The 24,309-nt window shown below is 46.8% G+C and overlaps 2 protein-coding genes across 5 annotated transcripts in view; one reads left to right on the forward strand and one right to left on the reverse strand.

The window, feature by feature from the left end:
- Window positions 1-1,765: 1,765 nt before the first annotated feature.
- Window positions 1,766-5,703, forward strand: LOC308300798 (inositol polyphosphate-4-phosphatase type I A-like; the record flags this gene model as incomplete). Its single annotated transcript, XM_080744697.1, has 2 exons — window positions 1,766-2,328; window positions 2,937-5,703. 2 exons carry the CDS (start codon window positions 1,766-1,768, stop codon window positions 5,701-5,703), a joined length of 3,330 nt encoding a protein of 1,109 aa, XP_080600823.1.
- Window positions 5,704-6,333: 630 nt separating this feature from the next.
- Window positions 6,334-24,309, reverse strand: part of LOC308300421 (C-1-tetrahydrofolate synthase, cytoplasmic-like) — a 51,957-nt gene continuing 33,981 nt past the window's right edge. For 2 of the 4 annotated variants that reach the window (XM_080744256.1, XM_080744255.1), the window contains exons 13-25: window positions 22,143-22,249; window positions 20,833-20,879; window positions 20,326-20,433; window positions 19,411-19,539; window positions 18,832-18,900; window positions 18,595-18,706; window positions 15,316-15,440; window positions 14,494-14,642; window positions 13,376-13,553; window positions 10,642-10,749; window positions 9,123-9,251; window positions 8,142-8,246; window positions 6,334-7,545 (exon numbers count right to left, since the gene is read on the reverse strand). In XM_080744256.1, the coding sequence (XP_080600382.1) occupies window positions 8,166-8,246; window positions 9,123-9,251; window positions 10,642-10,749; window positions 13,376-13,553; window positions 14,494-14,642; window positions 15,316-15,440; window positions 18,595-18,706; window positions 18,832-18,900; window positions 19,411-19,539; window positions 20,326-20,433; window positions 20,833-20,879; window positions 22,143-22,249 (1,342 nt within the window). In that variant the 3' untranslated portion in view covers window positions 6,334-7,545; window positions 8,142-8,165. The remainder of the gene's footprint in view (window positions 7,546-8,141; window positions 8,247-9,122; window positions 9,252-10,641; window positions 10,750-13,375; window positions 13,554-14,493; window positions 14,643-15,315; window positions 15,441-18,594; window positions 18,707-18,831; window positions 18,901-19,410; window positions 19,540-20,325; window positions 20,434-20,832; window positions 20,880-22,142; window positions 22,250-24,309) is intronic. The other 2 variants (XR_013962822.1, XM_080744257.1) reach the window with 2 other exon arrangements.

Below are 24,309 nucleotides of genomic sequence, written 5' to 3' on the forward strand. Positions count from 1 at the left end.
TACTAAGTATGTGTGTTTTTTAACTGACACTTTTGACCATAAGGTGGCAGCCTCCAAGAGAATACATAATTGCTCATAAAAACCACACCAGGGGGTCTATTGAAGTACTTTCAACCTCCTAGACACATGAAAAACAGAAAAAGTACAAAACTATGGCACCACCTCTTTAAGTTCTTATTTATCACAATGAAGACCTTTTTCAAGGTTTTAAAGAAAACATAGCGTTATTATTATCATTATTATAATTTAATTGTCTATACTTGGGACCCAAACTGGTGAAAATAGCCGACCTACAATCTCACAACGGGGTTCATTTTGTATTTATTTATGAAATTATTTTGAAAAATGTTGAATGTTTGAGGGGAATCTTTGGAAAAACTTTTGATAGAACGACGAAGCTGGCGATTCTGAACAGGCTTTAATCAATCTTAAAAAAAAGTGTTTTGTGTCTCGTTGCGATCTTTGGTCTGAACTTGACTTTGAATAACTGGGATTTTGGATTTAAAAGGAAAAGAAAACGTCAAACTGAGAGATGCTTCTGTGTGTGTGTGTGTGTGTGTGTGTGTGTGTGTGTGTGTGTGTGTGTGTGTGTGTGCGCGCACGTGCGTTGATTGTCATGAAATGTTTTGTAAATAGATAATGTCTCTTTTACAATGGGCTCCGTTTTGTAAATAAATGTCTTCTTTTTCCACAAACTGTCACCCCCTATTTCTTTCTGAGTACGCCTTTGGTTGTCTCTCTATTGTTGTTCTTATAGTACGCCTGTGCCATTTCAACATCTCAACATGAAAAAAACAAAACAAAGCATCAACATCTGAATGAGTGAGCAAGACAAGTCCCCAGTGTATCCTGAGAATCATCTGATCATGCAGTATAGGGCTGAGACTTTAACTGATTAATTTCGATTAATTAATTACAGAAAATGAACGTGATTAAAATTTGTTATCCATTACCGATCATATCGGTGCACCAACCAACAGTCAACACGGTTCCAGTGCACACAATGGGAGAAGCCGCCGATCAGACCGCTTATTTGCTCTGACTTTTTTTGTTTGTTTATTTATTAATTTTGTGAGCACATATGTAGGAGCACAGCTCTCCATGTATGGAGATGGCTTTGTATGAAAGAAGGTCGAGTATATAGGCTTCACAGAAATGTATGAGCACGGAACTCCATGTATGGAGATAACTAATGTCGCGGACTCGCAGACAAAGGAGATATGTACGTGTCTTGTTTCAAACATATCAAACACGACACACATATCTCCTTGTATGGGCATATCTCCTTATGGGCCGTTCTCTCTGTGACATTAGTTATCTTCAAACATGGAGTTCCGTGCTATACGGACAGCGTGACACGCCATATTTGGGTGTATAACGGGAACTTATGACTGAGTAGTGAGGCATTGTGAGTCATTGAAATTGAAAACATAAATCAATTAATTCGGTCTCATTATAACAGATCATCATTTTAAATGTCCTCTACTCTGCCTGCCTCAACCTGCAGCCTCTTTTATATAGTTGACAGAAGTAGAAGTCACTTTGGCCACTTTCTTTATCTTAGTTTTTTTCCCGGCTCAGCAGTAGTGAAGGAGTGAGACAGTGCATGTGAGCCCATTGCCATTGCCAATCCCTCTTGGAGAAAAGCAATTAATCATCGTCCTCATCGAGGTCTTTGACGGCATATTTGACGTCGAGCCTCTCCAGTGTGCCAGCGCCTGCTGCCATCGTTCACAACATGTACATCTGGTTGGGAAACGTAAGCATGGTCTTGACCATGGTCGCAGCTCTTCGGCAGGAGCGGGGTTCCGCCGTCCACCGCAGCTTTGTCGTCGTTACTCAGCTCCTGAACATGGCTACCTTTAATTCCAAGGAAGGCTCGCAGGCTGCCGAGGTCGCCATGCTTATGCTCATCTTTGCACTTAATGCGCTCGCAGCGGCCCCGATGGATCTTCACCAGAACGGCCAAACGACAGAGATGGTGTGGGACGACTTTGTGGTTTGGATTCAACGTGCCGCAATTCTGATTCAATTAGAAATACTTGTGTGTGCCTGGGTCGCCGCGTGCTGCCAGGACCTTTGCGTCCCCTACCTTGTCATCGGCTTCGCTTCTAATGCCGTGAACCTCATGTTCGGCCGGTACGAACGCGGCCGCGGGTGCAAAAGGAGCGAGTACCTGCTGAGGAAACTCCCGGTCCGCACGTACGAGAAGGGGGACGGTGCGCGCAACGACGGAGGCAGCGACGACCTGTGCGCCATCTGCCTGGACGAGTACCGGGAAGGCGACCGGCTCAGGGTCCTGCCGTGTTCCCACGCCTTCCACGGGAGGTGCGTGGACCGCTGGCTCACCGACGCGAGGGCCGCGTGTCCCATGTGCCGACGAAGCATTATTTGAAGACGCACATGAGTTCTGGGAAAACCCCGCCCACGGAAGCTTTTGATTGGCTTACCCGGAGCTAGGGAGAGCTCCTTTGTTCGCTTGGACCGCGCAGAGGTGCAGAGTGGTGCGACCACCTAAACCAACCTTAACCCTAACCTCAGTGAAACCAATGCTTGTGAATAGCTAACCTGCCGACACTGGTGAGTAGCTAATCTGCCGACGCTGGTGAGTAGCTAACCTGCCGACGCCGGTGAGTAGCTAACCTGCTGACGCCGGTGAGTAGCTAAAGCCCGGTGAGTAAAGTTTAACTAATTCGGTGACAGTAACATTAGTGTATTCTCACCATCGAGTCAAACCGCTGAGATCATTTGTTTATGTTTGGAACACAGTTCTTATATGAAGCAATATGAAAAAAAAGTCTATGGGAATCCAGAATGGAGGGAAAAAACGTGAACCAGCTAGGATGTTTAAATGACGTCAAACACAAGCACTGTATAAAGGGTGGCCGTCGTTCCTCGAGTTCATATGTAAGCAGTATTTTTCTCCTCGTCTCCAGCAAGATGAGCGGACCGGCCCTGGCTGGGAATAGTCCAGACCCTGATGAGCCGGTGCTGGTGTTCAGTGTGTCCTGTACGGAGCTGGTGACTCCAGTGCCGGAGGAGGACCGTAAGCCTAACAGCTTCGTAGAGGCGAGCTTCGCCGGCCCTCCTCAGGCGCTCTGGACTAAACACACTCGGACCGAGGTCGTGGAGGGAACCGGCGACCCCGTCTACCTGACCGCCATCGCCTTCTTCCAGGACTCCAACGTGGACCGGCAGACGCAGGTCAGCCTGGCCGTGTATGACGTCAAGGACCTCTGCTGCCAGGGCACGACGTACGCGCTGGGCTCGGCCCTGTTTCACGTCGAGGAGCTGTTGTTGCAGGACGACGAGAAGGAGAGCCACAGGCTGCAGCTGGAACTGAGATCGGCAGAGAACGAGCGCGTGGGGAACATCATCGTGACGGCCTGGCAGAGGAGGGAGGAAGAGAAGAGAGACCAGAGAGCAGCGACACCCGCGGCCCGTCTCCCCGACAACGTCGACGGGCGGACAGCTGCGCCTCTAGACGAGAGACCGACGGGAGTCGGAACCACGTACGCGTCGTTGTCCAAAGACGTGCTGTTGCGTTCCGTGTTCGGAGGCACCCTGTCCAGGATGTACCGCTTCCCCGCGGCGGACGGGTGGAGCCCCCTGGTGGTGCTGGAGCAGATGGCGGAGAGCGCCCTGTCCCTCCATGTTCCCAGGCAGTACGTCAGACTGCTACTGGCGGAGGATGCAGCCAGAGCGAGCTCGCTGGAGGAGCTGGGAGAGCTGTCTCCGCGCTGGGAGGACCTACGAAGGCGGGTCGTCTCCCGGTACCGGGCCGCAGCGCCGGCGTACCGGGAAGCGATGTCAGACCTCGACGGCTACGCGGGTCCGTCATTTAAGGCCAGCAGCCTGAAAGCGGACTCAAAGTTGGAATTCATGCCGACGAACCTGCACCTCCAGAGAATGAGGGTCCGGGAGGAGGAACGGCCAGGCTTCTCGGACGACCACCACCACACGTATCAGGTGATAACATTCGGCGCTCCCGCAGCTCACTGCCGGGGCTTCGGGAACGGCGGGCTGAGTAAACTCGTCCGGATGTCTGAAGACGCCAAGAAACACGGTGCCCAAGCCGCCACGTACAGCCCCCAGGACGTCGCCAGAGCCAAGGAGATTGCCGGCCGCGTCGATGCCCTCCAGAGCCAGGTCGGTGACCACGCAGAGAGGCTGGCCAGAGCGGCCGAGGAGCGCTCGGCCGACGGCCTGCGGAGGACTCTGGCCGCGCTGGCCGACAAGACACGTGAGCTGAGGACCGTGTGCGACTGTGAGCTGCTGCCGGCCACCACCCGGGGCCTTGACAAGGCACGACCTGACTACGTCGCTTTTGAAGCGGTTCACTCCTCATCCTCATCTGCCGACTCGGAACAAGTGATGCTCTGTAACTATCAGGACCCGCCGCTGATCGAGCAGAGCTGTGGCGGCGGCCGCGGCTCATCGTCGCACGTAGACCGCCGCGAAGAGGAGTGGGAGAAGGTGCGGTCGAGCGTAGACGAGTGTCTGGAGCACGTCGTCCGGCATGTGGACACGCTGCTGCGAAAGGAGAGCAGTCCCGACGACGGCAGTACCCCGACCGACCAGCGGGGCGGTGCTAGTACACAGGACGGAAGCGCACCATCCGCTGATGTGGAGCTCGACCCGGGCGAGTGGAGCGAGGCGTTACGCCCTCTCCTCGCGGTGCTGACGGCCTGCGTGGCCGCGACGAGCGACAGGGCCCGGAAGTCCATGACTTTCCTGTTAATGCAGGACAGTGCCCCCATGACCACGGACACGTCACTGAGGTACCGCCGGGACGTGGTATTCTGCCAGGCGCTGACGGCCCTCGTATGCGGCTTCGTCGCCACGCTGAGGAACCGTCTCTACGACGATGGCTTCCTGCGCCAGCTCCGCGCCGTCGGCCTGCTGGCGCAGTTCGAGTCCCTGCTGAGCCCCCACGGGGAGGAGACTCCCATGCTGGAGGACATGAGTGTGGGTGTCGCGGACCTGCGCCGCGTCTCCTTTAGGGTCGCCCGGGCGGCGACCGGGGACGGCCCGCTGTTGCTGCCCGTCCTCACCGGGGACCGGGGCGGTGTCAGCGTCCGCGTCCCGTTGCCGGGCGCCGAGTTCGACGGGTTGCCGCGGGAGATCCGGGACGGCGCGCCACTGCGCGTCCAGCCGGTGCTGTTCAACGTGGGCATCCTGGGACGCCGCGGATCCACTCCGGCCGAGAGGTCCGAAGGCAAGTCCCTCCAAGAGGCCGTCAACGCGGAGGGTCTGGCCGGGCTGAACTCCTACTACAAGCGGCTCAAAGAGGTCCTGCCCGAGGACTGTCTCCCCACGCCTCGCTCCGAAACGCCTCTCCCCGAGCTTTTGAGTCGCCTGGGCCGGGACGTCGGCGCCAAGAAGGACAGGAACGTGGACGTCCTCCGGCGTGCGGCCGAGGCGTGTCGGCGGCTGAACGGCGTGCGCTTCACCAGCTGCAGGAGCGCCAAGGACCGCACGGGCATGTCGGTCACGCTGGAGCAGTGCCTGGTGCTGCGGGGCGAGCACGGCATGGCGCCGCGCGTCTTCGCGCAGGCCCTGGACGCCATGCGCAGCGAGGGCTGCCGGCGGGAGAACACGCTGAAGAACTGTGGCCGCCGGCTGTACGCCTTCAAAGCCCATCACACCTTCCCCGAGCACTACCGGCCGCCCGACGGGACCTTCGGGAAGGCGGAAACCTGATTGCCTGCGGACACCGATTGGGTTGGAGGGCTCTATGGGTCCCGTCGTTTTTTTGGGGGTGTTGGTTGAGCTCCGGAACTAAAGACTAGTTAGAACTTGTGTTTGAGGACAACCCACACTTTTGAGCATCATCACGCTGCCTAGCTACTGTATCTCAGGAGGTTGGATCAAAAATTGTTTTTTTGCACTTGATTTTATTACCTTAATAAACATTATCATACTTTATGGTTCCAGTCACTAGTTTAAAGTCTTGTTTCAATCACCATGATATGCATTTTGTTAAAATATGCACTGACCGGGCATCTTTATTCTGTTTGCTTTGTCGTTTTTGAGTGGTGCTGCTAACCACTCGTACATCTTTGCTTTGTCTGCATGTATGTATGTCCCACACTTGGCTCATAAATTAAATCAAAAGGCACCACTCACTTCACACAGGGTGTGATTTTTCTACCTTTACAGAGGTAATAATAAAGTAGTAATTCACCAAAGTCATAACAACATTACCTGGAGAATCCCTTATAAGCCACATGATATAATATTATCTTAGTTGCCTTAGTTTCGTTATATATACATATACTGTACTGATACAACTATTGTTGTTTCATTCATTACTTTATTTTTCACGCACGCACGCATACATGATGAGCATCACATGTATCACAAGAACAAGCAGCCATCAAGTTTCTGCTGAACAGTCACATATCTCAGGTAGGATTTAACATGATGAACTGAATACACAGGAGCACAATGGAAACAAGCCCTCGGGTTTGCTGTTATTATCCTTTTAGCATCCTTGGATAACTGTACCTCTGTACTCTGTGCAAACTGTATAGTATTCAATCAAACAATCAAGCAATACATCAATCAAAAACACATTCTCAAAAACACATTCAATCATCAGCATGGTGCAAAGATCATGTTCTGTAAATCTGATATTATTGTGGAATCACATATACGCTCATGACAAAGATTAAAAACATGAAAAATCTGCATTTATAATAATAGTACAACAAATGTAGAAAACGTTCAAAAAGGATTGAGGAAACAGTGTTTTACATCATCACACTTTTCGCATGCAGTGGTGGAAAAGGTACTCAGATGTTTAAAAGTATCAATACTGCAATGTGGAAATACTCCGTTACAAGTAAAAGTCTGTAATTCAAAATGTACTTGAGTAAAGGTACGAAAGTATTGGGATCAAAATATACTTAAAGTACCAAAATGAAAAGTACAAAATTGATATGCTATTTGGAAATAGCAGATCTACAAGCTCACAATTCGTCGCAATGAGACGTGTTGTGAGCTTGTAGATCGGCTATTTTCAAATAGCCTAGGTATAAAATAGGTCTAAAATGGATTAATGTATTGTTTTATAATATAATCATTCATATCTGCAAAGTAACTAGTAACTAAAGTTTTCAAATAATTGTAGTGGAGTAAAAGTTCAATATTTGCCTCTGAGATGTAATGGAGTAGAAGTAAAAGTACTGACAACTGGAACCACTCAAGTTAAGTACAAATACCTTAAAACTGTACTTAAGTGCAGTACTTACGTAAATGTACTTAGTTACTTTACACCACTGTTCGTGCGAAGTGATTATTCAGGTTGTTGTTGTCGTTGGTGGCAGTGGTTAGAGCGACCACCGTCGCAAGGTCCCCGGTTCGATCCCAGGCTCCCCTCTAGAGTTAGGGTCGACGTGTCCTTGAGCAAGACACTGAACCTGCAGTCCTAAGTGTTCCTGACGAGCAGGTTGGTTCCTTGCGTGGTTTCCTCTGCCGGTGATAAAGGTGCACCGCTTGCCACTAGGCTGTGATGTAGAGCCTGTTGATGTTGTTGATGATCTAGTAAATAAAACACAGTTTCAGCAGGGCTAGTGGTCAGGGGTTATTGGGAGATTTCAGGGAAATCTAAATAGTGGTCACTTAGGCCTTGTAGCAACTCATAATGTAAAAACGGATATTACCTGAAGCAAAAATACATTATTATGTAATGCGCTAATGATTGTATTAGATTATAAGCTGATTATTACATTATATATTACACTAGTTTTTCATCCATCCATCCATCTTCAACCATCTTCAATCGAGGACCTTCCTAGGAAGGCGCTCGGGGGGCATCCGTACTAGATGCACGAACCACCTAAGCTGACTCCTTTCCAAGTGTAGGAGCAGCGGTTCTACTCCAAGTCTCTCTCGGGTGACTGAACTTCTCACCCTATCTCTAAGGGAGACCAGGACACTTATATTGTTCTGATCAGAGCAATGGTCACCAAGTTCTGGACGTTTGAAATGTCAGACACTGCTGTAACACTGCCCCATAATATCTTTGCAATTTAGTTTTTTGTTGGTGTTACTATTACATGTTGAGCCGTTACATTATTACATCATGAGTTGCTTCAGACCTTACAGTGATTAGCTCATGTTTTCATCCAACTCACCACAGAGAGAGACAGACTGCAAGCCTATTGGTTCTCTGGGTACAGGTCGATGTCATAGAGACACGGAGGCGGAGTCTGGGTTAGGGTTAGTGTTGATGGAGGGGACTGGAGAGAGAGAGAAAGAGAGAGAGAGAGAGAGGTGAGAGGTCAAGGGGAGAGAGTTAGGGTACACCACATATTATCTGGCGACAGATACATTGAGCCCCATCCACTCCCATGTTAAAAGTTCTACTGCCAGATTTATTATTTATTTATTGGGGCTGGTGCCATTAAAAAGCAGCTTACCTTTGCGATGTTATAGAAAATTATCTATTGATTATTTCCAAACAAATTTATTTTTTACAATGGACGCTCATATGTGTACTTTAGCCATCCATTCAGAGCATAGAAATGCATAGAAATGCATGTTCTAGATCAGATCCACAGAAAACAGCCAGGAAGTGATTTGGGACTCCATTATTGCTTACGTGCGGTGGATTTTTGAGAGCAGCGTTACGGGAGATGTTTTTACTGTACACGGCGGCGCGACCAGTTATCAGCTTACAGTCATCAGACAAGGTAAAAAGAACGAGCTGTATTGGCAGCGCGCTTGGGTCAAAATTGGGGCGAACGGGAACATCCGAAGCAGTGAAAGAGAAAAGAATAACCCGGAAGAGGCGTTAGGTCTCTGATCGAAGATGCCTTATGCCAGTCTGTGGCATCACAAGCTCAAGGGTTCAATACAGGCTCATGGTTCAGCACTGCTGTACTCTCACCCGGTAGAGACACTCACTAACTCAGTGGTTCTCAAACCTTTTCAGGCCGCGACCCCCAAAATAATTATATTTTAACTGGGGACCCCCACACCCTGATGATAACTAAGAGTTGAGGCATTACGATTTTGAATATCACTGTTCTATTGTGAAAATATCAGATCTACATGCTCACATGCGCATGTACATTGGCTTTTTTCAACATTTCAAACAACAGGAAGCTGCTCACCGTGTCGTACAGTGCAGACAGGAAACGGGCCCCGGTGTTGGCCCTGAGGTCCTGGATGGTCAGGAGCCCCTCCCTCACCGGAACGTCATGCTGGGAGGGCGAGAGACTGACCGGGAGACCTGACAAGCCCTATGAGAGAGAGAGAGAGAGAGAGAGAGAGAGAGAGAGAGAGAGAGAGAGAGAGAGAGAGAGGAAAAAAGAGAAAGATACCAATTTGGATTCAGTTCTAAAAGGAGCTGGCTAAATAACACATAGTGTTTATTTATTTTTTCTTTGCTTTTTTGGCAAAAGCAATATGGAATATAATATAATTATAATATATTACTCTTGCTTCCAAGTAATAAGTAATAGTATATATTACATTTTACATTTTAGGACGTAGCGCGTGGAAGGAACACGTTATTCCAACCAGTTATTTTTGCATTCAGTCAGCATTTTGGCACTAGAAAAAACTGTTCTTTAAATGGTGTCTGAATAATCCTGTGAGGGATGGGCTGAGCAAGGCAGCCAGACAGACAAGACAAGACAAGACAAGACAAGACAAGACAAGACAAGACAAGACAAGACAAGACAAGACATGAAAAATACAATTATTCATTCATTCATTTCCACCATAGTAAGGGGATATCTTCAGAAATAGTGTCAAATCCTGGAATAAATTCGGAGATGAGAACAGGTCCGCTTCCTCTGATTGCTGCCTCTGATTTGGGCAGTGGGTGCTTAGCTCTAGGTACAACTGAATTCAAGGATCCACAAGAGTGGAAAAAGCAGCACACCAGAGTGAAAATACAAGACAGGCTCAGATATTAAGTTCCATTTTATTCTGAAGCCTTCTTCAGAGCGAGTAAACCTGCTCTGAAGAAGGCTTCACGCCGAAACGTGTTTGTAAAGGTGTCTAGTAACACATCTCACAAAGACTGAAATTCAGTTTACCTAAGAGAATCCTTGACAGCTGCTGAAAGTTGGGGTCCCATTAAATTAACTATACAGGATAAAACACACCAAAATAAATATGCTTTAAGTACCACGTGAGGGGTTAAACTAGTTTTTTTTTTTCATGATTCTGAATCCATTGCAAGCATTTGTTTTGCACGAAAAACATTCCTTGGTCAAAGAACGGCCCGACAAAACTATGGTTTAGTGATGAGTCATCACTTTTTGCAGTTTTGTGGGAGCCGCCTTTACCCCAAGGAATGTTTTTTTGTGCAAAGCAAATGCTTGCAAAGGATTCAGAATCATGAAAAACCCCTAGTATATTTATTTAGATTCTCCTCTGGAAACTGAATTTCAGTCTTTGTGAGATATGTTACTAGAGACCTCTACAAACACATTGGCAAAGAAGGTTTTTGGTAAGGAATTTATTCAGGACTTTTTAAGATATCCCCTTACTACCAGTTCTGTTTCCCTTCCAACAGTCTGACCAGGGGGAGGCAGTATAGAGAAACTAACAAACACACGCTACACAGGACCGAAGACATTAGCATGTGTGCAGGCAGGCCTACAGGGTCATTCAACTTACTTGTTGTGTGAACAGCGCCACCTTGCGTTGGGCCTGTGGAAGCAGCTTGACCTCTGCAGCTCCATACATACTGTGAGCCACCGACCGGATCTTCTCCTCGATAGACATCTACAACCACAACATTCATTTGATTAACTCCATTGTTAAAGGGATACTTCACTTTCAAAAAAACCTTTGGTCTTTTGTCGTCTAATCAGGCTTTTATGAACACCCTGAACAGATTTCAAGTTGCTTTATTCAATATCTAGATATTTGATGTAAATGTTAGCAGGCCTTCCTCCTCCAGGGCCGCTCCCCATACACACCCATTGTAACTTCAACTCCATTTTAACCATGATAGATTCATTAATTTTTCTGAAGACTCATAATACCCTCCTAATACGTGAGCAGGCCATGTTTTTTTGATAACTTTTTTCATTTATTTTTATTAATTATTTGGGAAAATGGAAGAAATTAAATACAAAAAAATATTATTAAAAATAAATGAAAAAAGTTATCGAAAAAAAAAAAAAAAACAGCCTGCTCGCATATTAGGAGGGTATTATGACTGAGTCACCCGAAAAATAATGGGTGTTTTTAATGAATCTATCATGGTTAAAATGGAGTTTGAAGTTACAACAGTTTTATCCAAGACATAAATATCAAGACAAGGCAAATTCCGGTTTACTTCCCGTATCCGCATGACGTAGGTTGACACCTTTTTAGGAAGCGGAAGTAGGTTTGGAGTCTTCCCAATAGGAGAGTGAACGTGAACACAGCTTCTGAACCATTGTTTAGCCCCACGGTCACTGAACTAAATATTGGACCAGATCATCACAAGCCACAACATGATGGCTTTTTCCTAGCCTGATTTCAGACTCTGCGCTGAGCTTGAGTCTGACATTGTCCTATTGACAAGAGATTTCAAAGGGGAGGGGATTTGAAATTTGAAATTCCCAATCTAAAGAGATCTGGTGGGAGGGGTGTTTGACTTGTGTGTACACAAAAACAGTCCCCCCTCCCCCTCCCCTCTATGACAGGCATCAAACAGGTTGTTGTCTTTGATGCTAACAAGGTGTGCACAACCCCCCTTTGAAGTTCAAAGGGAGAAATTAAGAGCTTTGGCTGAGCTCCCCCTCCCTCCACTGTTTCTGTTGATTTTCAAAAGTTAGACCCACCCCCTCCTCCGAGGCTCTGACTCTCATTGGCTTGGTTCTGCCTAAACCAGAGAAACGTTAGCGTCATATGACAACACCAGACCAAGAGAACCAGCCCGCTCAGAGAGTGGGCTGGTCTATGGGCTGGAGCCAGGCAAGCTTTTTCCCACAACACAAATAAGGAAAAAAATCTACTTTATTATTGCCCTTTCTCTGTCCCGGCAACACACTGTTGTGGGATCTATAGCACCGTAATGAGGATGTTCGCGAGATTTGCCGCTAGACGCTGGCGCCCACTTAAGAGGCTTTTTGTGGATTTGTACCATGCTGCTCTCTAGTTAGTCTTGCGTGGCCAGACTGTTGCCTCCGCCATTTGCAAATGCTCCCGGCATACAGTCTGGGGCACGGAAATAGAAACGATGAGTGCGAGATAGAGCGGATGTGACGCAACCGCTCCCTTGGTGCAGTAGCGATAACAAGTCCTACTGGAAGCGTTATGTCTTCTTTCAATATTTTTGGGGGTGTTATTTCGTCTTTCACTGGTGTTGTTGGTGTTACCTCCATGTTGTTTTCAAATGTTTTCTTAAACTATACACGCATAACAAGAATATGCCGCTCAAATGACTCTGTCTGTGCGAGTGTGCTTCTGTTACGGTATGTTTCCAATGGGACTACAGTTCCGCCAACTTCCGTGCAGCAGTGGCTACTTCCGATACTCGCCGTTCGGGAGCTGCCGTTCCAGACTCTATATAGCATTCGGAGATTTTGGAATAGTTGTCTGGCTACGCGAGACTACTCTCTAGTGCAGGGGTATTCAACTGGCGGCCCGCGGGCCAAATGCGGCCCGCGGGGACCTTCCTTGTGGCCCCTGGAGCAATTTTGAAAAAAAAAAAAAAAAAAAAAAAAAAAAGATTTTTGAAAAAAAAAAAAAAAAAAAAAATCTATTTTTTTTCTTTCGTGGAGACTAATGAACGTTATAGGTATGGTTTGCGCGATATGGAACGTGAGCTTCATTTTACCATAATCACAGTAATCCCTAATCATCTTCCATCATATTCAAGTGAAGAGACTCCAGTCAGAGCACTGCAGCAGAGTGGAGTGTGTGTGTCTGCGACCCACCTGATCCTCGTTGAGCATCGTTAAAGCATCAAAGAAGGCAATTGTGTGTGCACTGTCAATAAGGTCGACATCTACTCTAAGATAGCATCAAAGCCAGGTTGGCCATCACTAGTGTGATGTAGTTAGCACTAAGTAACAAGAAAGCATGTGTACAGTTGTCAACTTGAACATAAATTAAGCCCATTAACATGAAAAGTATTCTACTTGAAAAGTATTCTGCTTTGCAATGTAGTTAGATGAAAATGTGCTTGTTTGTGAAAATGTAGTAGTGAAAATGTGGTCGTGCCCGTTGTTTCAAGTGTTCATTAGATTAATAGCTGGGGGGGGGGGGGGTGGATACGTTAGTGCGGCCCTCGGCCCCTTGGGTTTCTGTCAATGTGGCCCCCTGGACAATTTTGTTGAATACCCCTGCTCTAGTGGATCCAACCAGGATGCCTTATCTTGATAGGCCTATATTGAAAATCTTTGGTTTTATTCACCTCCATGTCGTACAGGAAGTTGACTTTGTGTTTGCTCTGTGTCGCCCTCTGGACAGCCCGTCCCAGCTGCACCGCTCCAGCGCCCCCTAGAGACCAGGAGGAGCACGGCACCGCCTCCACAGCGCCCCCTAGCTCAGCCTGGGAGCATAGCAGCTCGATGTCCTCCGTGGTGTCTGAACTGTCGCACGCACACACACACACACACACACACACACACACACACACACACACACACATGTACTTGAGTAAAAAGTACAAAAGTATTGGCATCAAAATGTACTTAAAGTACCAAAAATAGAAAGCACTCATTAATGTCCCGTTTCACAACTTTTCAAATGTATAAAAGGTCAAAAAATCTTTGGTCTATATGGTTATGTTGGTGATAATATGCATCTACGGGTACATGCATATGAACATTTGGTTTTGTTAGTGATAACCTGCATCAATATGAATTGGAACATTTGGTTTTGTTGGTTGATAACATGCAAACATTCTATATGAATATGAATATTTGCTTCCTCAGCATGAATCTCAAGATACACGCTGAGGAAGACCCTTGAAGGGTCGAAACGTCCGCTTTTGTCAAGACTACCTGGCTGCAGACACTAGGGTCCTGTTGATGTCCACGGGAGACAGGAACATCAACAAGTGGCAGGAAGTGACCTCACACCTCTTTCTTGCTCTACCCCATGGAGGTTCTGTTTAGGGTTAGGGGGTAGAGTTGGGTTGTCTAAAAGATAAAAGATAACATGTACACATAGCGACAATGCGGCTCAAAGGGACTGTAGTGCCTTGGACTGCAAGGCAGAGACGTCACGTGACCTCCACAAGCGGCATGAAGTCACTTGACACTGTGAGGTCACTTCCTGCCACTTGTTGATGTTCCTGTCTCCCGTGGACATCAACAGGACCCTAGTGTCTGCAGCCAGGTGCTGCTCGCTTTTGTTGCAGCTGCTGGGGCAAAAATGAAATAAAAATGGAAAGAAGTCTTTCTAAAGTGAGTGCTGGCATCTCTTTTGTACATTCGCTCCCATAGCTGTGCACTCAGGACAAGTTTTGGAAATGTGTTTGTTGACGAGTGCTCCTCTCTCCCTCTTCTGATATGAACATTTGGTTACCTGAACACGTTGACGGCGAACACCACAGGCAGGCCGAATAGCGTCGCTCTCTGGATGAGCGTGTTCAGGCGCCTGCAGCCTTCTTGCAAAGCCTTGCTGTCGAACTTGGGAGAAATGCGGTAGTCCGGCAGCCAGATCTTCTTTTTTAGCTTAAGTGGGAAATGAAGGGGTCTTATTAGGGATGGAGCTCGTTACTTTTTATTGATAATGAGCACCTTATCGATCGTGCTTATTGAGCCGGGCTTTTATCCAGCCCACTATTGAGCGTTTTCTAATATTTCGTGCAAAGATACCGGTATGAGACGACAAATTCTGCACAGAACTGGTATCTGTTGCGACTGTGAGTTTGTGGCTGACCACCATTTATTAAGATGACCATTGACAAAATTAACAAGTATTATCATTAAATATCATTAAAACAATCGTTCATTAGTGTGCAATAAGTGTTAAATAGCTATATATTATGAATAGTACAGTAATAATTTCTTGATCGCATCTTGTCTTGATTCTCAAAATGTGTCATGTCAAGGACCCCCCAAAATGACCTGTATGTTGTTCCAGGGACCCCCCCCCCCCCCCAGAAGCAGAGATTTGAGTTACAAAAGTTTGCTTTGAAAAATATATATTATCAAACATTTGCACACATTTTCAAGACTTTAAACTTTGTTAAACTACAGTACAAACGCTCTTTAGCAATGAGTACTGATAGAATACAGAGCTACTTAATCACTTACCCTACCTTCAACTACTAAAGTAAATGTCCAGAACTGGTGATGAGGATCACGATAACGTCTTAACAAACATTCTTGGGTGTTTGCTCACCTTGGCTTTGCCTCCCAGCTTCCTGATCCCCGCTACCGTGGCAACCATCACCACCACGTCAGGCTGCAGCCCCGCCCTCCGACACTTCATATGGACAAAGTTGTCTATGCTTCCTGTCTCTGTGACTGTGGATGGACAGACAGTATAGGGTTGTCAAAGTCACTATTCGACGCTGTTCACCAAAGTCGAATATTCACTTATTTTACATTTTTTATTGTTTTCTCTTTAAAACATGTATAGTTCATAAAGCTTGGCTAGATAAGAAGTCATAAGAATGAGTTGTCAATGCCCCTGGTGGATGAATTTGTTAATGCTCTATACCAGGGGTTCTCAAACCTTTTTAGGCTGTGACACCCGAAATAAACATATTTGAATTGGGGTCCCCCACCCTGACAAGCATTTGGAATTGTAGGTATTACATTTAATGTGACTCGGTTCTGCAGATAAATATTGTGAAAATAGCAGATCTATACATGCTCACAACAGCTCGCAACGCGAGGCATTGTGAGCATGTAGATCTGCTATTTTCACAATGTTCGCCTCTTGCTTACTTAATATTTGACAGTTTGGCCAGTCCTGTCGAATATTCAACTATTGGAATACTTTGAGGTCGAATAATTTGAATACTAAAAATCACTATTCGTGAATGCCCTAGTTGTTAGATTTTTTTTTTTTTTAACTGTGCATTAATGTAAAGGTAAAATCGGTAACACCGTTTGCCCACTAAGGTGTCCTACTTAACATAACTGGCAAATATCCAGCATCTAAACCAGGGGTCTTCAACGTTTTCAGGCCAAGGACCCCTTAGTTGAGAGAGAGAGATGAAGCAGGGACCCCCACAACCTTGTCATAGATTCCATATAGTTTCATTGTTTGACAGCACAATTGTCAGTGTATTTTGGATTCATGTCAATTTGTGTTTTCAGATATTTAAAGGGGTCAGAAACGCCTCTTTATTTGTTTTATCAGACTTGAGATATGAAAAGATTTCTAAAATGTAGGCGTGGTTATCTGCCGTTGTGGGGGCGAGGGGCGGAGTAAGGCGCTCTACAGACGGACAGCGGTTGCCGCCGGGGCTCCCGCTTGGATCTGACAGAGCGAAGCTGTCAGCAGTGGGCACTGGGCAGTTGCTGTTCCATTTCGGAAACATTTTTTAAAACCAGCCATTGGAGGTGTAAAAAGTATAAAGATTCGGCAACTCCAGGTTACATAACTAATTTAAATGTGCAGGTATTTTACAAACAAGCTGTCTGAGCTTTTATCCAGCTATGGACCACGGAACCAGTGAAGAATGGACGCTACTAGGCTATCACTATAGCTATTTGCTGTGTAGTGTGTGTGTGTGAGTGACTGTGTGTGTGTGTGTGTGTGTGTGTGTGTGTGTGTGTGTGCGTGCGTGCGTGCGTGTGTGTGTCGTGACAGTGCGCGCACACACACATCGTCCACACACGAAAACTAGCAGATCTACAAGCTCGTTGTGAGCTTGTATATTAGCTATGTAGCCTAGCTAACAGCCGTAGCAGCAATAGCTTCTCAACCATGTAAACACGTTGGTTTCGGCTCTACGGCTATTAGCTAGGCTACATACATAGCCGATATACAAGCTCACAGCGCGTCGCTTTCGCGACGTGTTGTGAGCTTGTAGATCTGCTGTTTTCCGTGTGTGGACGTTGTGTGTGTGCGTGCACTGTCACGACACGCACGCACACACACACACACACACACACACACACACACACACACAGGCTACACTACACAGAAAATAACACAGGCACCACACCGTGTAACTGTCCGTTGAGAGAGCCTGCTCTTCTCTCTGGCAAACAAGCATACAGTGAAACCACGCCCCTAGATATGCCTACGTCACGTTACACCACAGAACATTGATAGCTAATATTTAATGAGTGGCGCGAAAGATTTCTTTTGGACCTAGAAACTGGAAGTACACAGAAATAGCTACAGAGAGCAGAAAGCTCTGAATCCCCAAGCCTATGGGCAAATTGAACCATATCACTGCTCCCTATCACAAGTGACTCATTGATATAATATATATTTATAGAAAAAGTGATTTTGTGTTTCATGCTCCTTTAACCACTTGAGCCGTCAACACTTAATAAACTTGACCTCTTCTCCCCCTCTACACCAAAGCTATTTGCCACACAACGAGGCATTGTGAGCTTGTAGTTCTGCTATCTTTGGCTAAAGTTCTCCGAATATGGTTCAAAGGTTTCACCGTTATCACTCAAAGATTTGGAGGACCCCCTGTTGAAGACCCCCGATCTAAATCAAAATAGGAAGTAAACAGCATTAGGCACTGAGAAAATAAACGAGGCAGCAGAGTAGACCTCAATAATGTAATTATTCTCCTCAGCGAGACCAACAAGGGAGTAATGGGACGTTTCAGCTAAAACAGCCTTCATCTGCGTTGTTGTAGATGCAACCATGGAATAATTGCGACCAAAGGTCGCAGTTTACCATGAACAATGTCACAGCTTGTCTCTGTGTGTGTACACATTTTTACAGTCTATGGGTTGGTTCCCTTGACACATCACTGTGACATCACAGGGGATATCCCAGGTGACATCACCTATGTAAAAGTCCATATATGGGTATTCCCCAGAATCCCTTGTATGCCCATATATGAAGATCCCTGATGTTATCGATATATATCACTGGCTAGAGAGCGAAGACATGGCCCAATCTGTGTGGCTGGTTCAGATAGGGATGTCCATGTATGGGCATAAAATATATTGTATGTTGTGATGTCATGGGAACCACTCTAACAGAATCCCATTTATGCCCATAATGTAGATCCCTGATGTCATCAATATTAAGCCCATATCTAACAGGACTTCATATGGGAATGCCCATATATGGAGGAGGACAGCCCATATCTGTGTGGCTGGTTCAGACAGGGATCTCCATGTATGATCATAAAAGGGATGTACTATATACAGTACATGGATCTCCATATATCATATATGGGTAACTGGTCCGATATACATCACTGGCCAGATGGCCAAGAATTGGCGCTACCTCGGTCGCATGTCCATGAGCACATGGTCTACAGGACAGGTTGTTGTGAATTAAAGCATGCATACTCATGAAAGTATAAACTCACCGTACTGTAAATTTCAACTACCGTAAACTTTGGATTGGGAAGCAAGTTTTTTGGTCAGAGGAAAACATTTAGTCGATGGTTGGTGTGTGTGCGTATGTGTGAGAGCAAGCGTGCGCGTACACTGGCGTGAGTGTTTGCGTGCACGTGTACTTACTTACCCACAATCCCCTCTGGCCCTACCAGCTTCAGGGCGATGTGGTCGGCCATGACAGGAGAGTCACAGCGGGAGGAGCCTGAGAGAGGATTAGTGTGAACAAACACTGGAGAACCCTGGAGGGGGAGAGAGAGAGAGAGAGAGAGGTCTGCAAAAGTACTGAAAATGCTGCGGTTCTCAAAATGGCCCAGAAGGTGTCACTATTTCCCCTCCTGCTGGTCGCAGAATAACTAATTATTACCTCCAGTGTCTGCTTCAGTGTAGGCTTCAGAGTGTCTCTGAGCAGAGCAGCCAGCACCCTGCTGATACCCTGACACACACACACACACGCACGCACGCACGCACGCACGCACGCACGCACGCACGCACGCACACACACACACGCACGCACACACACAGTGAATTAGGACTGGAATTGGGTGTGCTTAACTTAATTGTACATCTCTTGTTTTGTTATCATATTGTCACATGAATACATGATCTAACGTTCATGTATGGTCATTTGAGGGTAGGCGAGTGCTACGGTAAGTGCTATGGGCTACGGTGGAGTCTGATGTGGTGAGTCTTCAGGCCGCGGTGGAAGCTAGGGAATGAGTCTGCAGTTCTAAGTGCGACGACAGAGAGTTTATTCACGACAGAGAGTTTATTCTACAGTTTGGGGACCCTAACCCTAACCTCAGTAAAACTATGCCTAACCCTAAAACCTAACCCTAACTAAATTCGGACTAAATGAGCTTTCTGACTAGTGAGCTTTCTGACTTATGGGCAGTCCCCGTGGAGTTGTCCTATAAGTACTGTACTCAAGTTAGTTTCTACCTACCAGGTCATTGGTGGTGACTGGTGTGTTGTCTGGACCTGTGGCCACCACCAGTTTAGCCAGTCTGTTGCTCAGGTCCTGTTGGCTCTGACTGACCGCTAACACTGACAAGATGTCACTGCTCAGCTGTTTCTAGAGAGAGAGAGAGAGAGAGAGAGAGAGAGAGAGAGAGAGAGAGAGAGAGAGAGAGAGAGAGAGAGAGAGAGAGAGAGAGAAATACAGACATAATGAATGAATGAATCAGTAGACAGACAATCGTAGTCTGCATTAAGAATAGCATTTCCCTGGGGATAATAAAGGTATAGACACACACTAAATAGTCTCTGGTAAGTACACTCAAATTTATATATTTTTTGCATTTAAAAAAAAAATCAAAACTACGCCGCATCCAGGGTTGTTGGGTAAAATGATGATGCGTTTGAACGCGGGGAATCATTTTGCGTTCAAAACAAAGCCCTGCTTCATCATACAAGACTGTCGCACAAAACAAGTGAAAACAGCCGATCTACAAGCACACAACGCCTCGCATTGCGAGGCGTTGTGTGCTTGTAGATCTGCTGTTTTCACTAGTTTAGTACAGAGACGATAAATACAAAACGAACGGTTTTTGACATACAAGGTTTCCACCCGACAACGACGATATATTATAAATATAAGGTGCTGGGAGTGAAAATTATAATGTAGGTGTGCCTCGGACTAAAAAAATATTTATGGGGTGCCCTGAGAAAAAAAAAGTTTGGGAACCCCTGGTCTATCAGATGACTTCAAAATGACGTAGATGGCTTCCACTCCCGACCGGATCAGAAGCCCGAAATTGGAAGCGATCCCAGGTTAAGACAGACAGACAGACAGACAGACAGACAGACAGACAGACAGACAGACAGACAGACAGACAGACAGACAGACAGACAGATTTACCTCCAGTGTGTGTTCAGTGGAAGGTTCCAGTCGTTCTCTCAGAGCTGTGTCTATCAGTTTGCTGGCCGTGGTCACCGCATAGAAGTCACTGTCTAACATTGCACTGACCTACACGTGTGCGCACACACGCAAGCACACACACACACGCACACACGCACACGCGCACACACACACACACACACACACACACACACACACACACACACACACACACACACACAACTGAGCTGTAACCAGCAACCGCTTGTCACTGAAAATATTTCTATTCAACATGTTCATATTGATGTGAACATACACTAACAGTATTCGTGGGTTGCATTTGTAGTCCTAAACGGCCATGTTGAGGACCAACACTGGTGTATCAATGTGTCCGATGATTGCCATAGAACTAATGTTCTATGCCTATCAGAACACGTTGGTCCTCCTCAACATGGCTGCTGTAGGACTACAAATGAAAGCCATGAATACAGAAGACAGATCCATTATTATTATTATTATTATATGTACCTCATCCATAGGAAAGACCTGGGAATAACCTCCTCCGAATACGCCACCTATAGGCACAACACAACACTACAAATTACAACACAAATTATTATAACAACACATTATAGTACAACACTGTACATTATAACACTTAAACAACCTTGGAATAACCTCCACCCAGTACACCATTTAACCTTTTAAACAACACAAAGCAAAGCGACACAACACAACACAACACAACACAACACAACACAACACAACACAACACAACACAACACAACACACATGTAGGAGTACTTGTGCGGTGTGTTAGTCAACACAGTGAGTTGACATTAACACTAAGCTGTGCGGTGTGTTAGTCAACACAGTGAGTTGACATTAACACTAAGCTGTGCTGTGTGTTAAGCCCCTGATACACGTAGCAATTTCTTCATCAATATCAACCAGCAACGACCAGAGGCGTCAATTGGGTATGGCAACTTCCATACCTTGGCTAAAGGAGGAAAAAATAAAATGTACTTCCATGGTATGGCAACATGACTGGTATCTTGCACGGGTGAAGGCACAAAAAGATGAATCCAATGACACTGCCAATGGCCATACCCATTTGACGCCTCTGGTTGTTGCTGGCTGATATTGATGGAGAAATTGCTACATGTATCAGAGGCTTTAGACAACCCAGTGAGTTGATATTAACACTAAGCTGTGCGGTGTGTTAGTCAACACAGTGAGTTGACATTAACACTAAGCTGTGCGGTGTGTTAGTCAACACAGTGAGTTGACATTAACACTAACCTGTGCGGTGTGTTAGTCAACACAGTGAGTTTACATTAACACTAACCTGTGCGGTGTGTTAGTCAACACAGTGAGTTGACATTAACACTAACCTGTGCGGTGTGTTAGTCAACACAGTGAGTTGACATTAACACTAACCTGTGCGGTGTGTTAGACACAGGGCTGGATTAACATCTCAGAGGGCCCCTGGGCACTGAAGCTACAAGGGGCCCCCGTGTGCACGCAAAATGTTTTGTAGGCATATGTAGGCATGTAGGTCCAATGTGACATCTGCAGCAGCAGTTGGCTCAGCGCGGCCCGGCGGAGTTTTAATCAGTTGACTTGACTTTCATGAAATATTGTACATTGTACTTAACACACAATCAGCACTTTTCAGCAGCATTCTCACAGCATTTGTTTCAGGGGGTGGTGGACATCATTTATGTCATTCTGATTAAAAAAATTAGGGCCCTTGTCCCCTGGGCACGTGCCCAAAGTGCCCATATGGTAGATCCGGGCCTGGTTAGACAACACAGTGAGTTGACATTAACACTAACCTGTGCGGTGTGTTAGACAACCCATTGAGTTGACGTGGAGGTGAGCTGCCAGCGCGTCGGTCAGACCTATGCTGACGATTCTGCTCCCAGCTCCCTGCCGAGCCACACTGAAAACACACAACATTACCTCACTTTAATATCACATGTCATTTTGTTTTTTAATAGTATTTCAACACATTTTCAAAAAGAAACTTTGCAATGATTCTTCAAAGGTTTGAGGAGGTCACTGTCGTGATCTTCATATACAGAGATCCAGGTGATGATAGTCAGCAGTCTTGATTTGCAAATGAATAAGTGCTTAGAGGATAGCAGCATTCCCTGACTATTCGCCTGTCTCATTACAGAAATCCTCCAGACTACATTTGCATTGGTACCCAACGATGGCAGACAAAGCAGATGACTGCTATGCTTTCCCGTAGTTAGCCTAGAAGGAGGCACGCATGCAGGACGAGGGACCACTTGAGGGGGAGACCACAATGCCTGTAGTGGTCCCCACCTGGGAGCCCATGCTGTGCAGCGAGTCAGAGGCGGGGAGGGTACCCCGCTTGTTGGAGATCCTGCACGACGGGGCCCAAAGCAGGAGCCCTGCAGACTCCCTCGTGGTGGCTGTGCACCTCCTGATGACCGAGACAGGTTTCGTTCCCCAGGGCTCTGACGTTAAGCCCAGTGAGATGCCCACTGGGTGGAGGAGCAGGGAAGGTGGTGCATACAGACTACATTACAGCCATCCTCTCTGTGGGAACGTCCTCGCCACGCTTGTTGCCGTTTCCACAGGAACCACGCTTGTCATCAACGCTGCTCTGAAGAAGACGGAGACGGAGGAGGACACGTATGTGTGCAAACTGTCCCTACGTCCGTCCAGCTTTGTGACGGCGGAGTGGTCGGGCCCGAGTGCAGCCGCCGCGGCGTTTAGCGACCTGGGGAAGCTGTCGCGGATTTACAAGGACCGGCGTTTGGCGTTCCCTTTGATAGCCGCGGCCAGAGAGGCCATGGCTCTGCCGGCCGTGTTTGGGCTGGGCGCTCTTCCCCCGGAGGTTCTGCTCAGAGTCCTGGGCCTGCTGGATGTCCGCTCGTTGGTGGCGCTGTCCGCGGTTAGCCGACGCTTCCGCGGCGTCGCGGCGGACAACCACCTGTGGAGACGCCTCTGCCACCGCGACTTCATAGATCTAGATGTCATTAATCTCCACCAGATCTCCAGAGACGCAGACTGGAAGGAACTTTACAAAGCACTTTACATGTTTGAACAATATCAGCCGATTGACACATGGGACATTCAAGCGACTTGTTTATTGGATTGTTAATTAGTGTTAAAATGCGAGGTTAATTAATTATCCATTCACCTCGCAGATAGTCCTAGAGTGTCTGTGATCTTACATACAAGTAAGATACCCTAAGTTCGAGAAACGACTTTAAGGTCGCGTTGAAACAACAGAGCTTTTAAATACGGCACATTTAAGAAGCAACAACAGGAGAGACACGGCTGAATGAGCAGCGTTCAATCTGAGCTGTCTGGGAAAGCCACAACCAATCAGCAACGCGCCACAGACCCATATGAGTCTTACACCAAATGTGTTACAACTTTTTTAGTAACAGACTTGGAGTCAGATATTTAATTATTTAGTGTCTATTGTTCTTGGTGTTTTTACTCATCATCCGATGTAATCCTTCAGCCAATCAGACATCACAATACCTTGATATCGTGATGTCACCCTTTTCCCCCCTCACTGATTGGCTCCCCATTAGAGTCTACGGCAACCACACCCGCAGCACTATATAAAGTGTGACCATTACCCCTTGAGCTTAGAGGCCAGCAGGATTCCCGGACTATTTATTCCGCTATCTCCAATACAGAAATCCTCCAGGCTACATTTGCATTTGTAGCAGTACAACGTCCCAACAATGCCGGACTAACAAGATGACTGCTATGCTTTCCCGTAGTTAGCCTAGAATAAGCCAAGCAACACGCATGCAGGAAGAGGGCACACTTGAGGGGGTGACGACGATGCCTCTAGTGGTCCCCACCTGGGAGCCCATGCTGTGCAGCGAGTCAGAGGCGGGGAGGGTACCCCGCTTGTTGGAGATCCTGCACAACGGGGCCCAAAGCAGGAGCCCTGCAGACTCCCTCGTGGTGGCTGTGCACCTCCTGATGACCGAGACAGGTTTCGTT

The sequence above is a fragment of the Nannobrachium achirus genome, assembly GCF_963921795.1.
Source record: "Nannobrachium achirus genome assembly, chromosome: 16".
NCBI classification, from domain to species: domain Eukaryota; kingdom Metazoa; phylum Chordata; class Actinopteri; order Myctophiformes; family Myctophidae; genus Nannobrachium; species Nannobrachium achirus.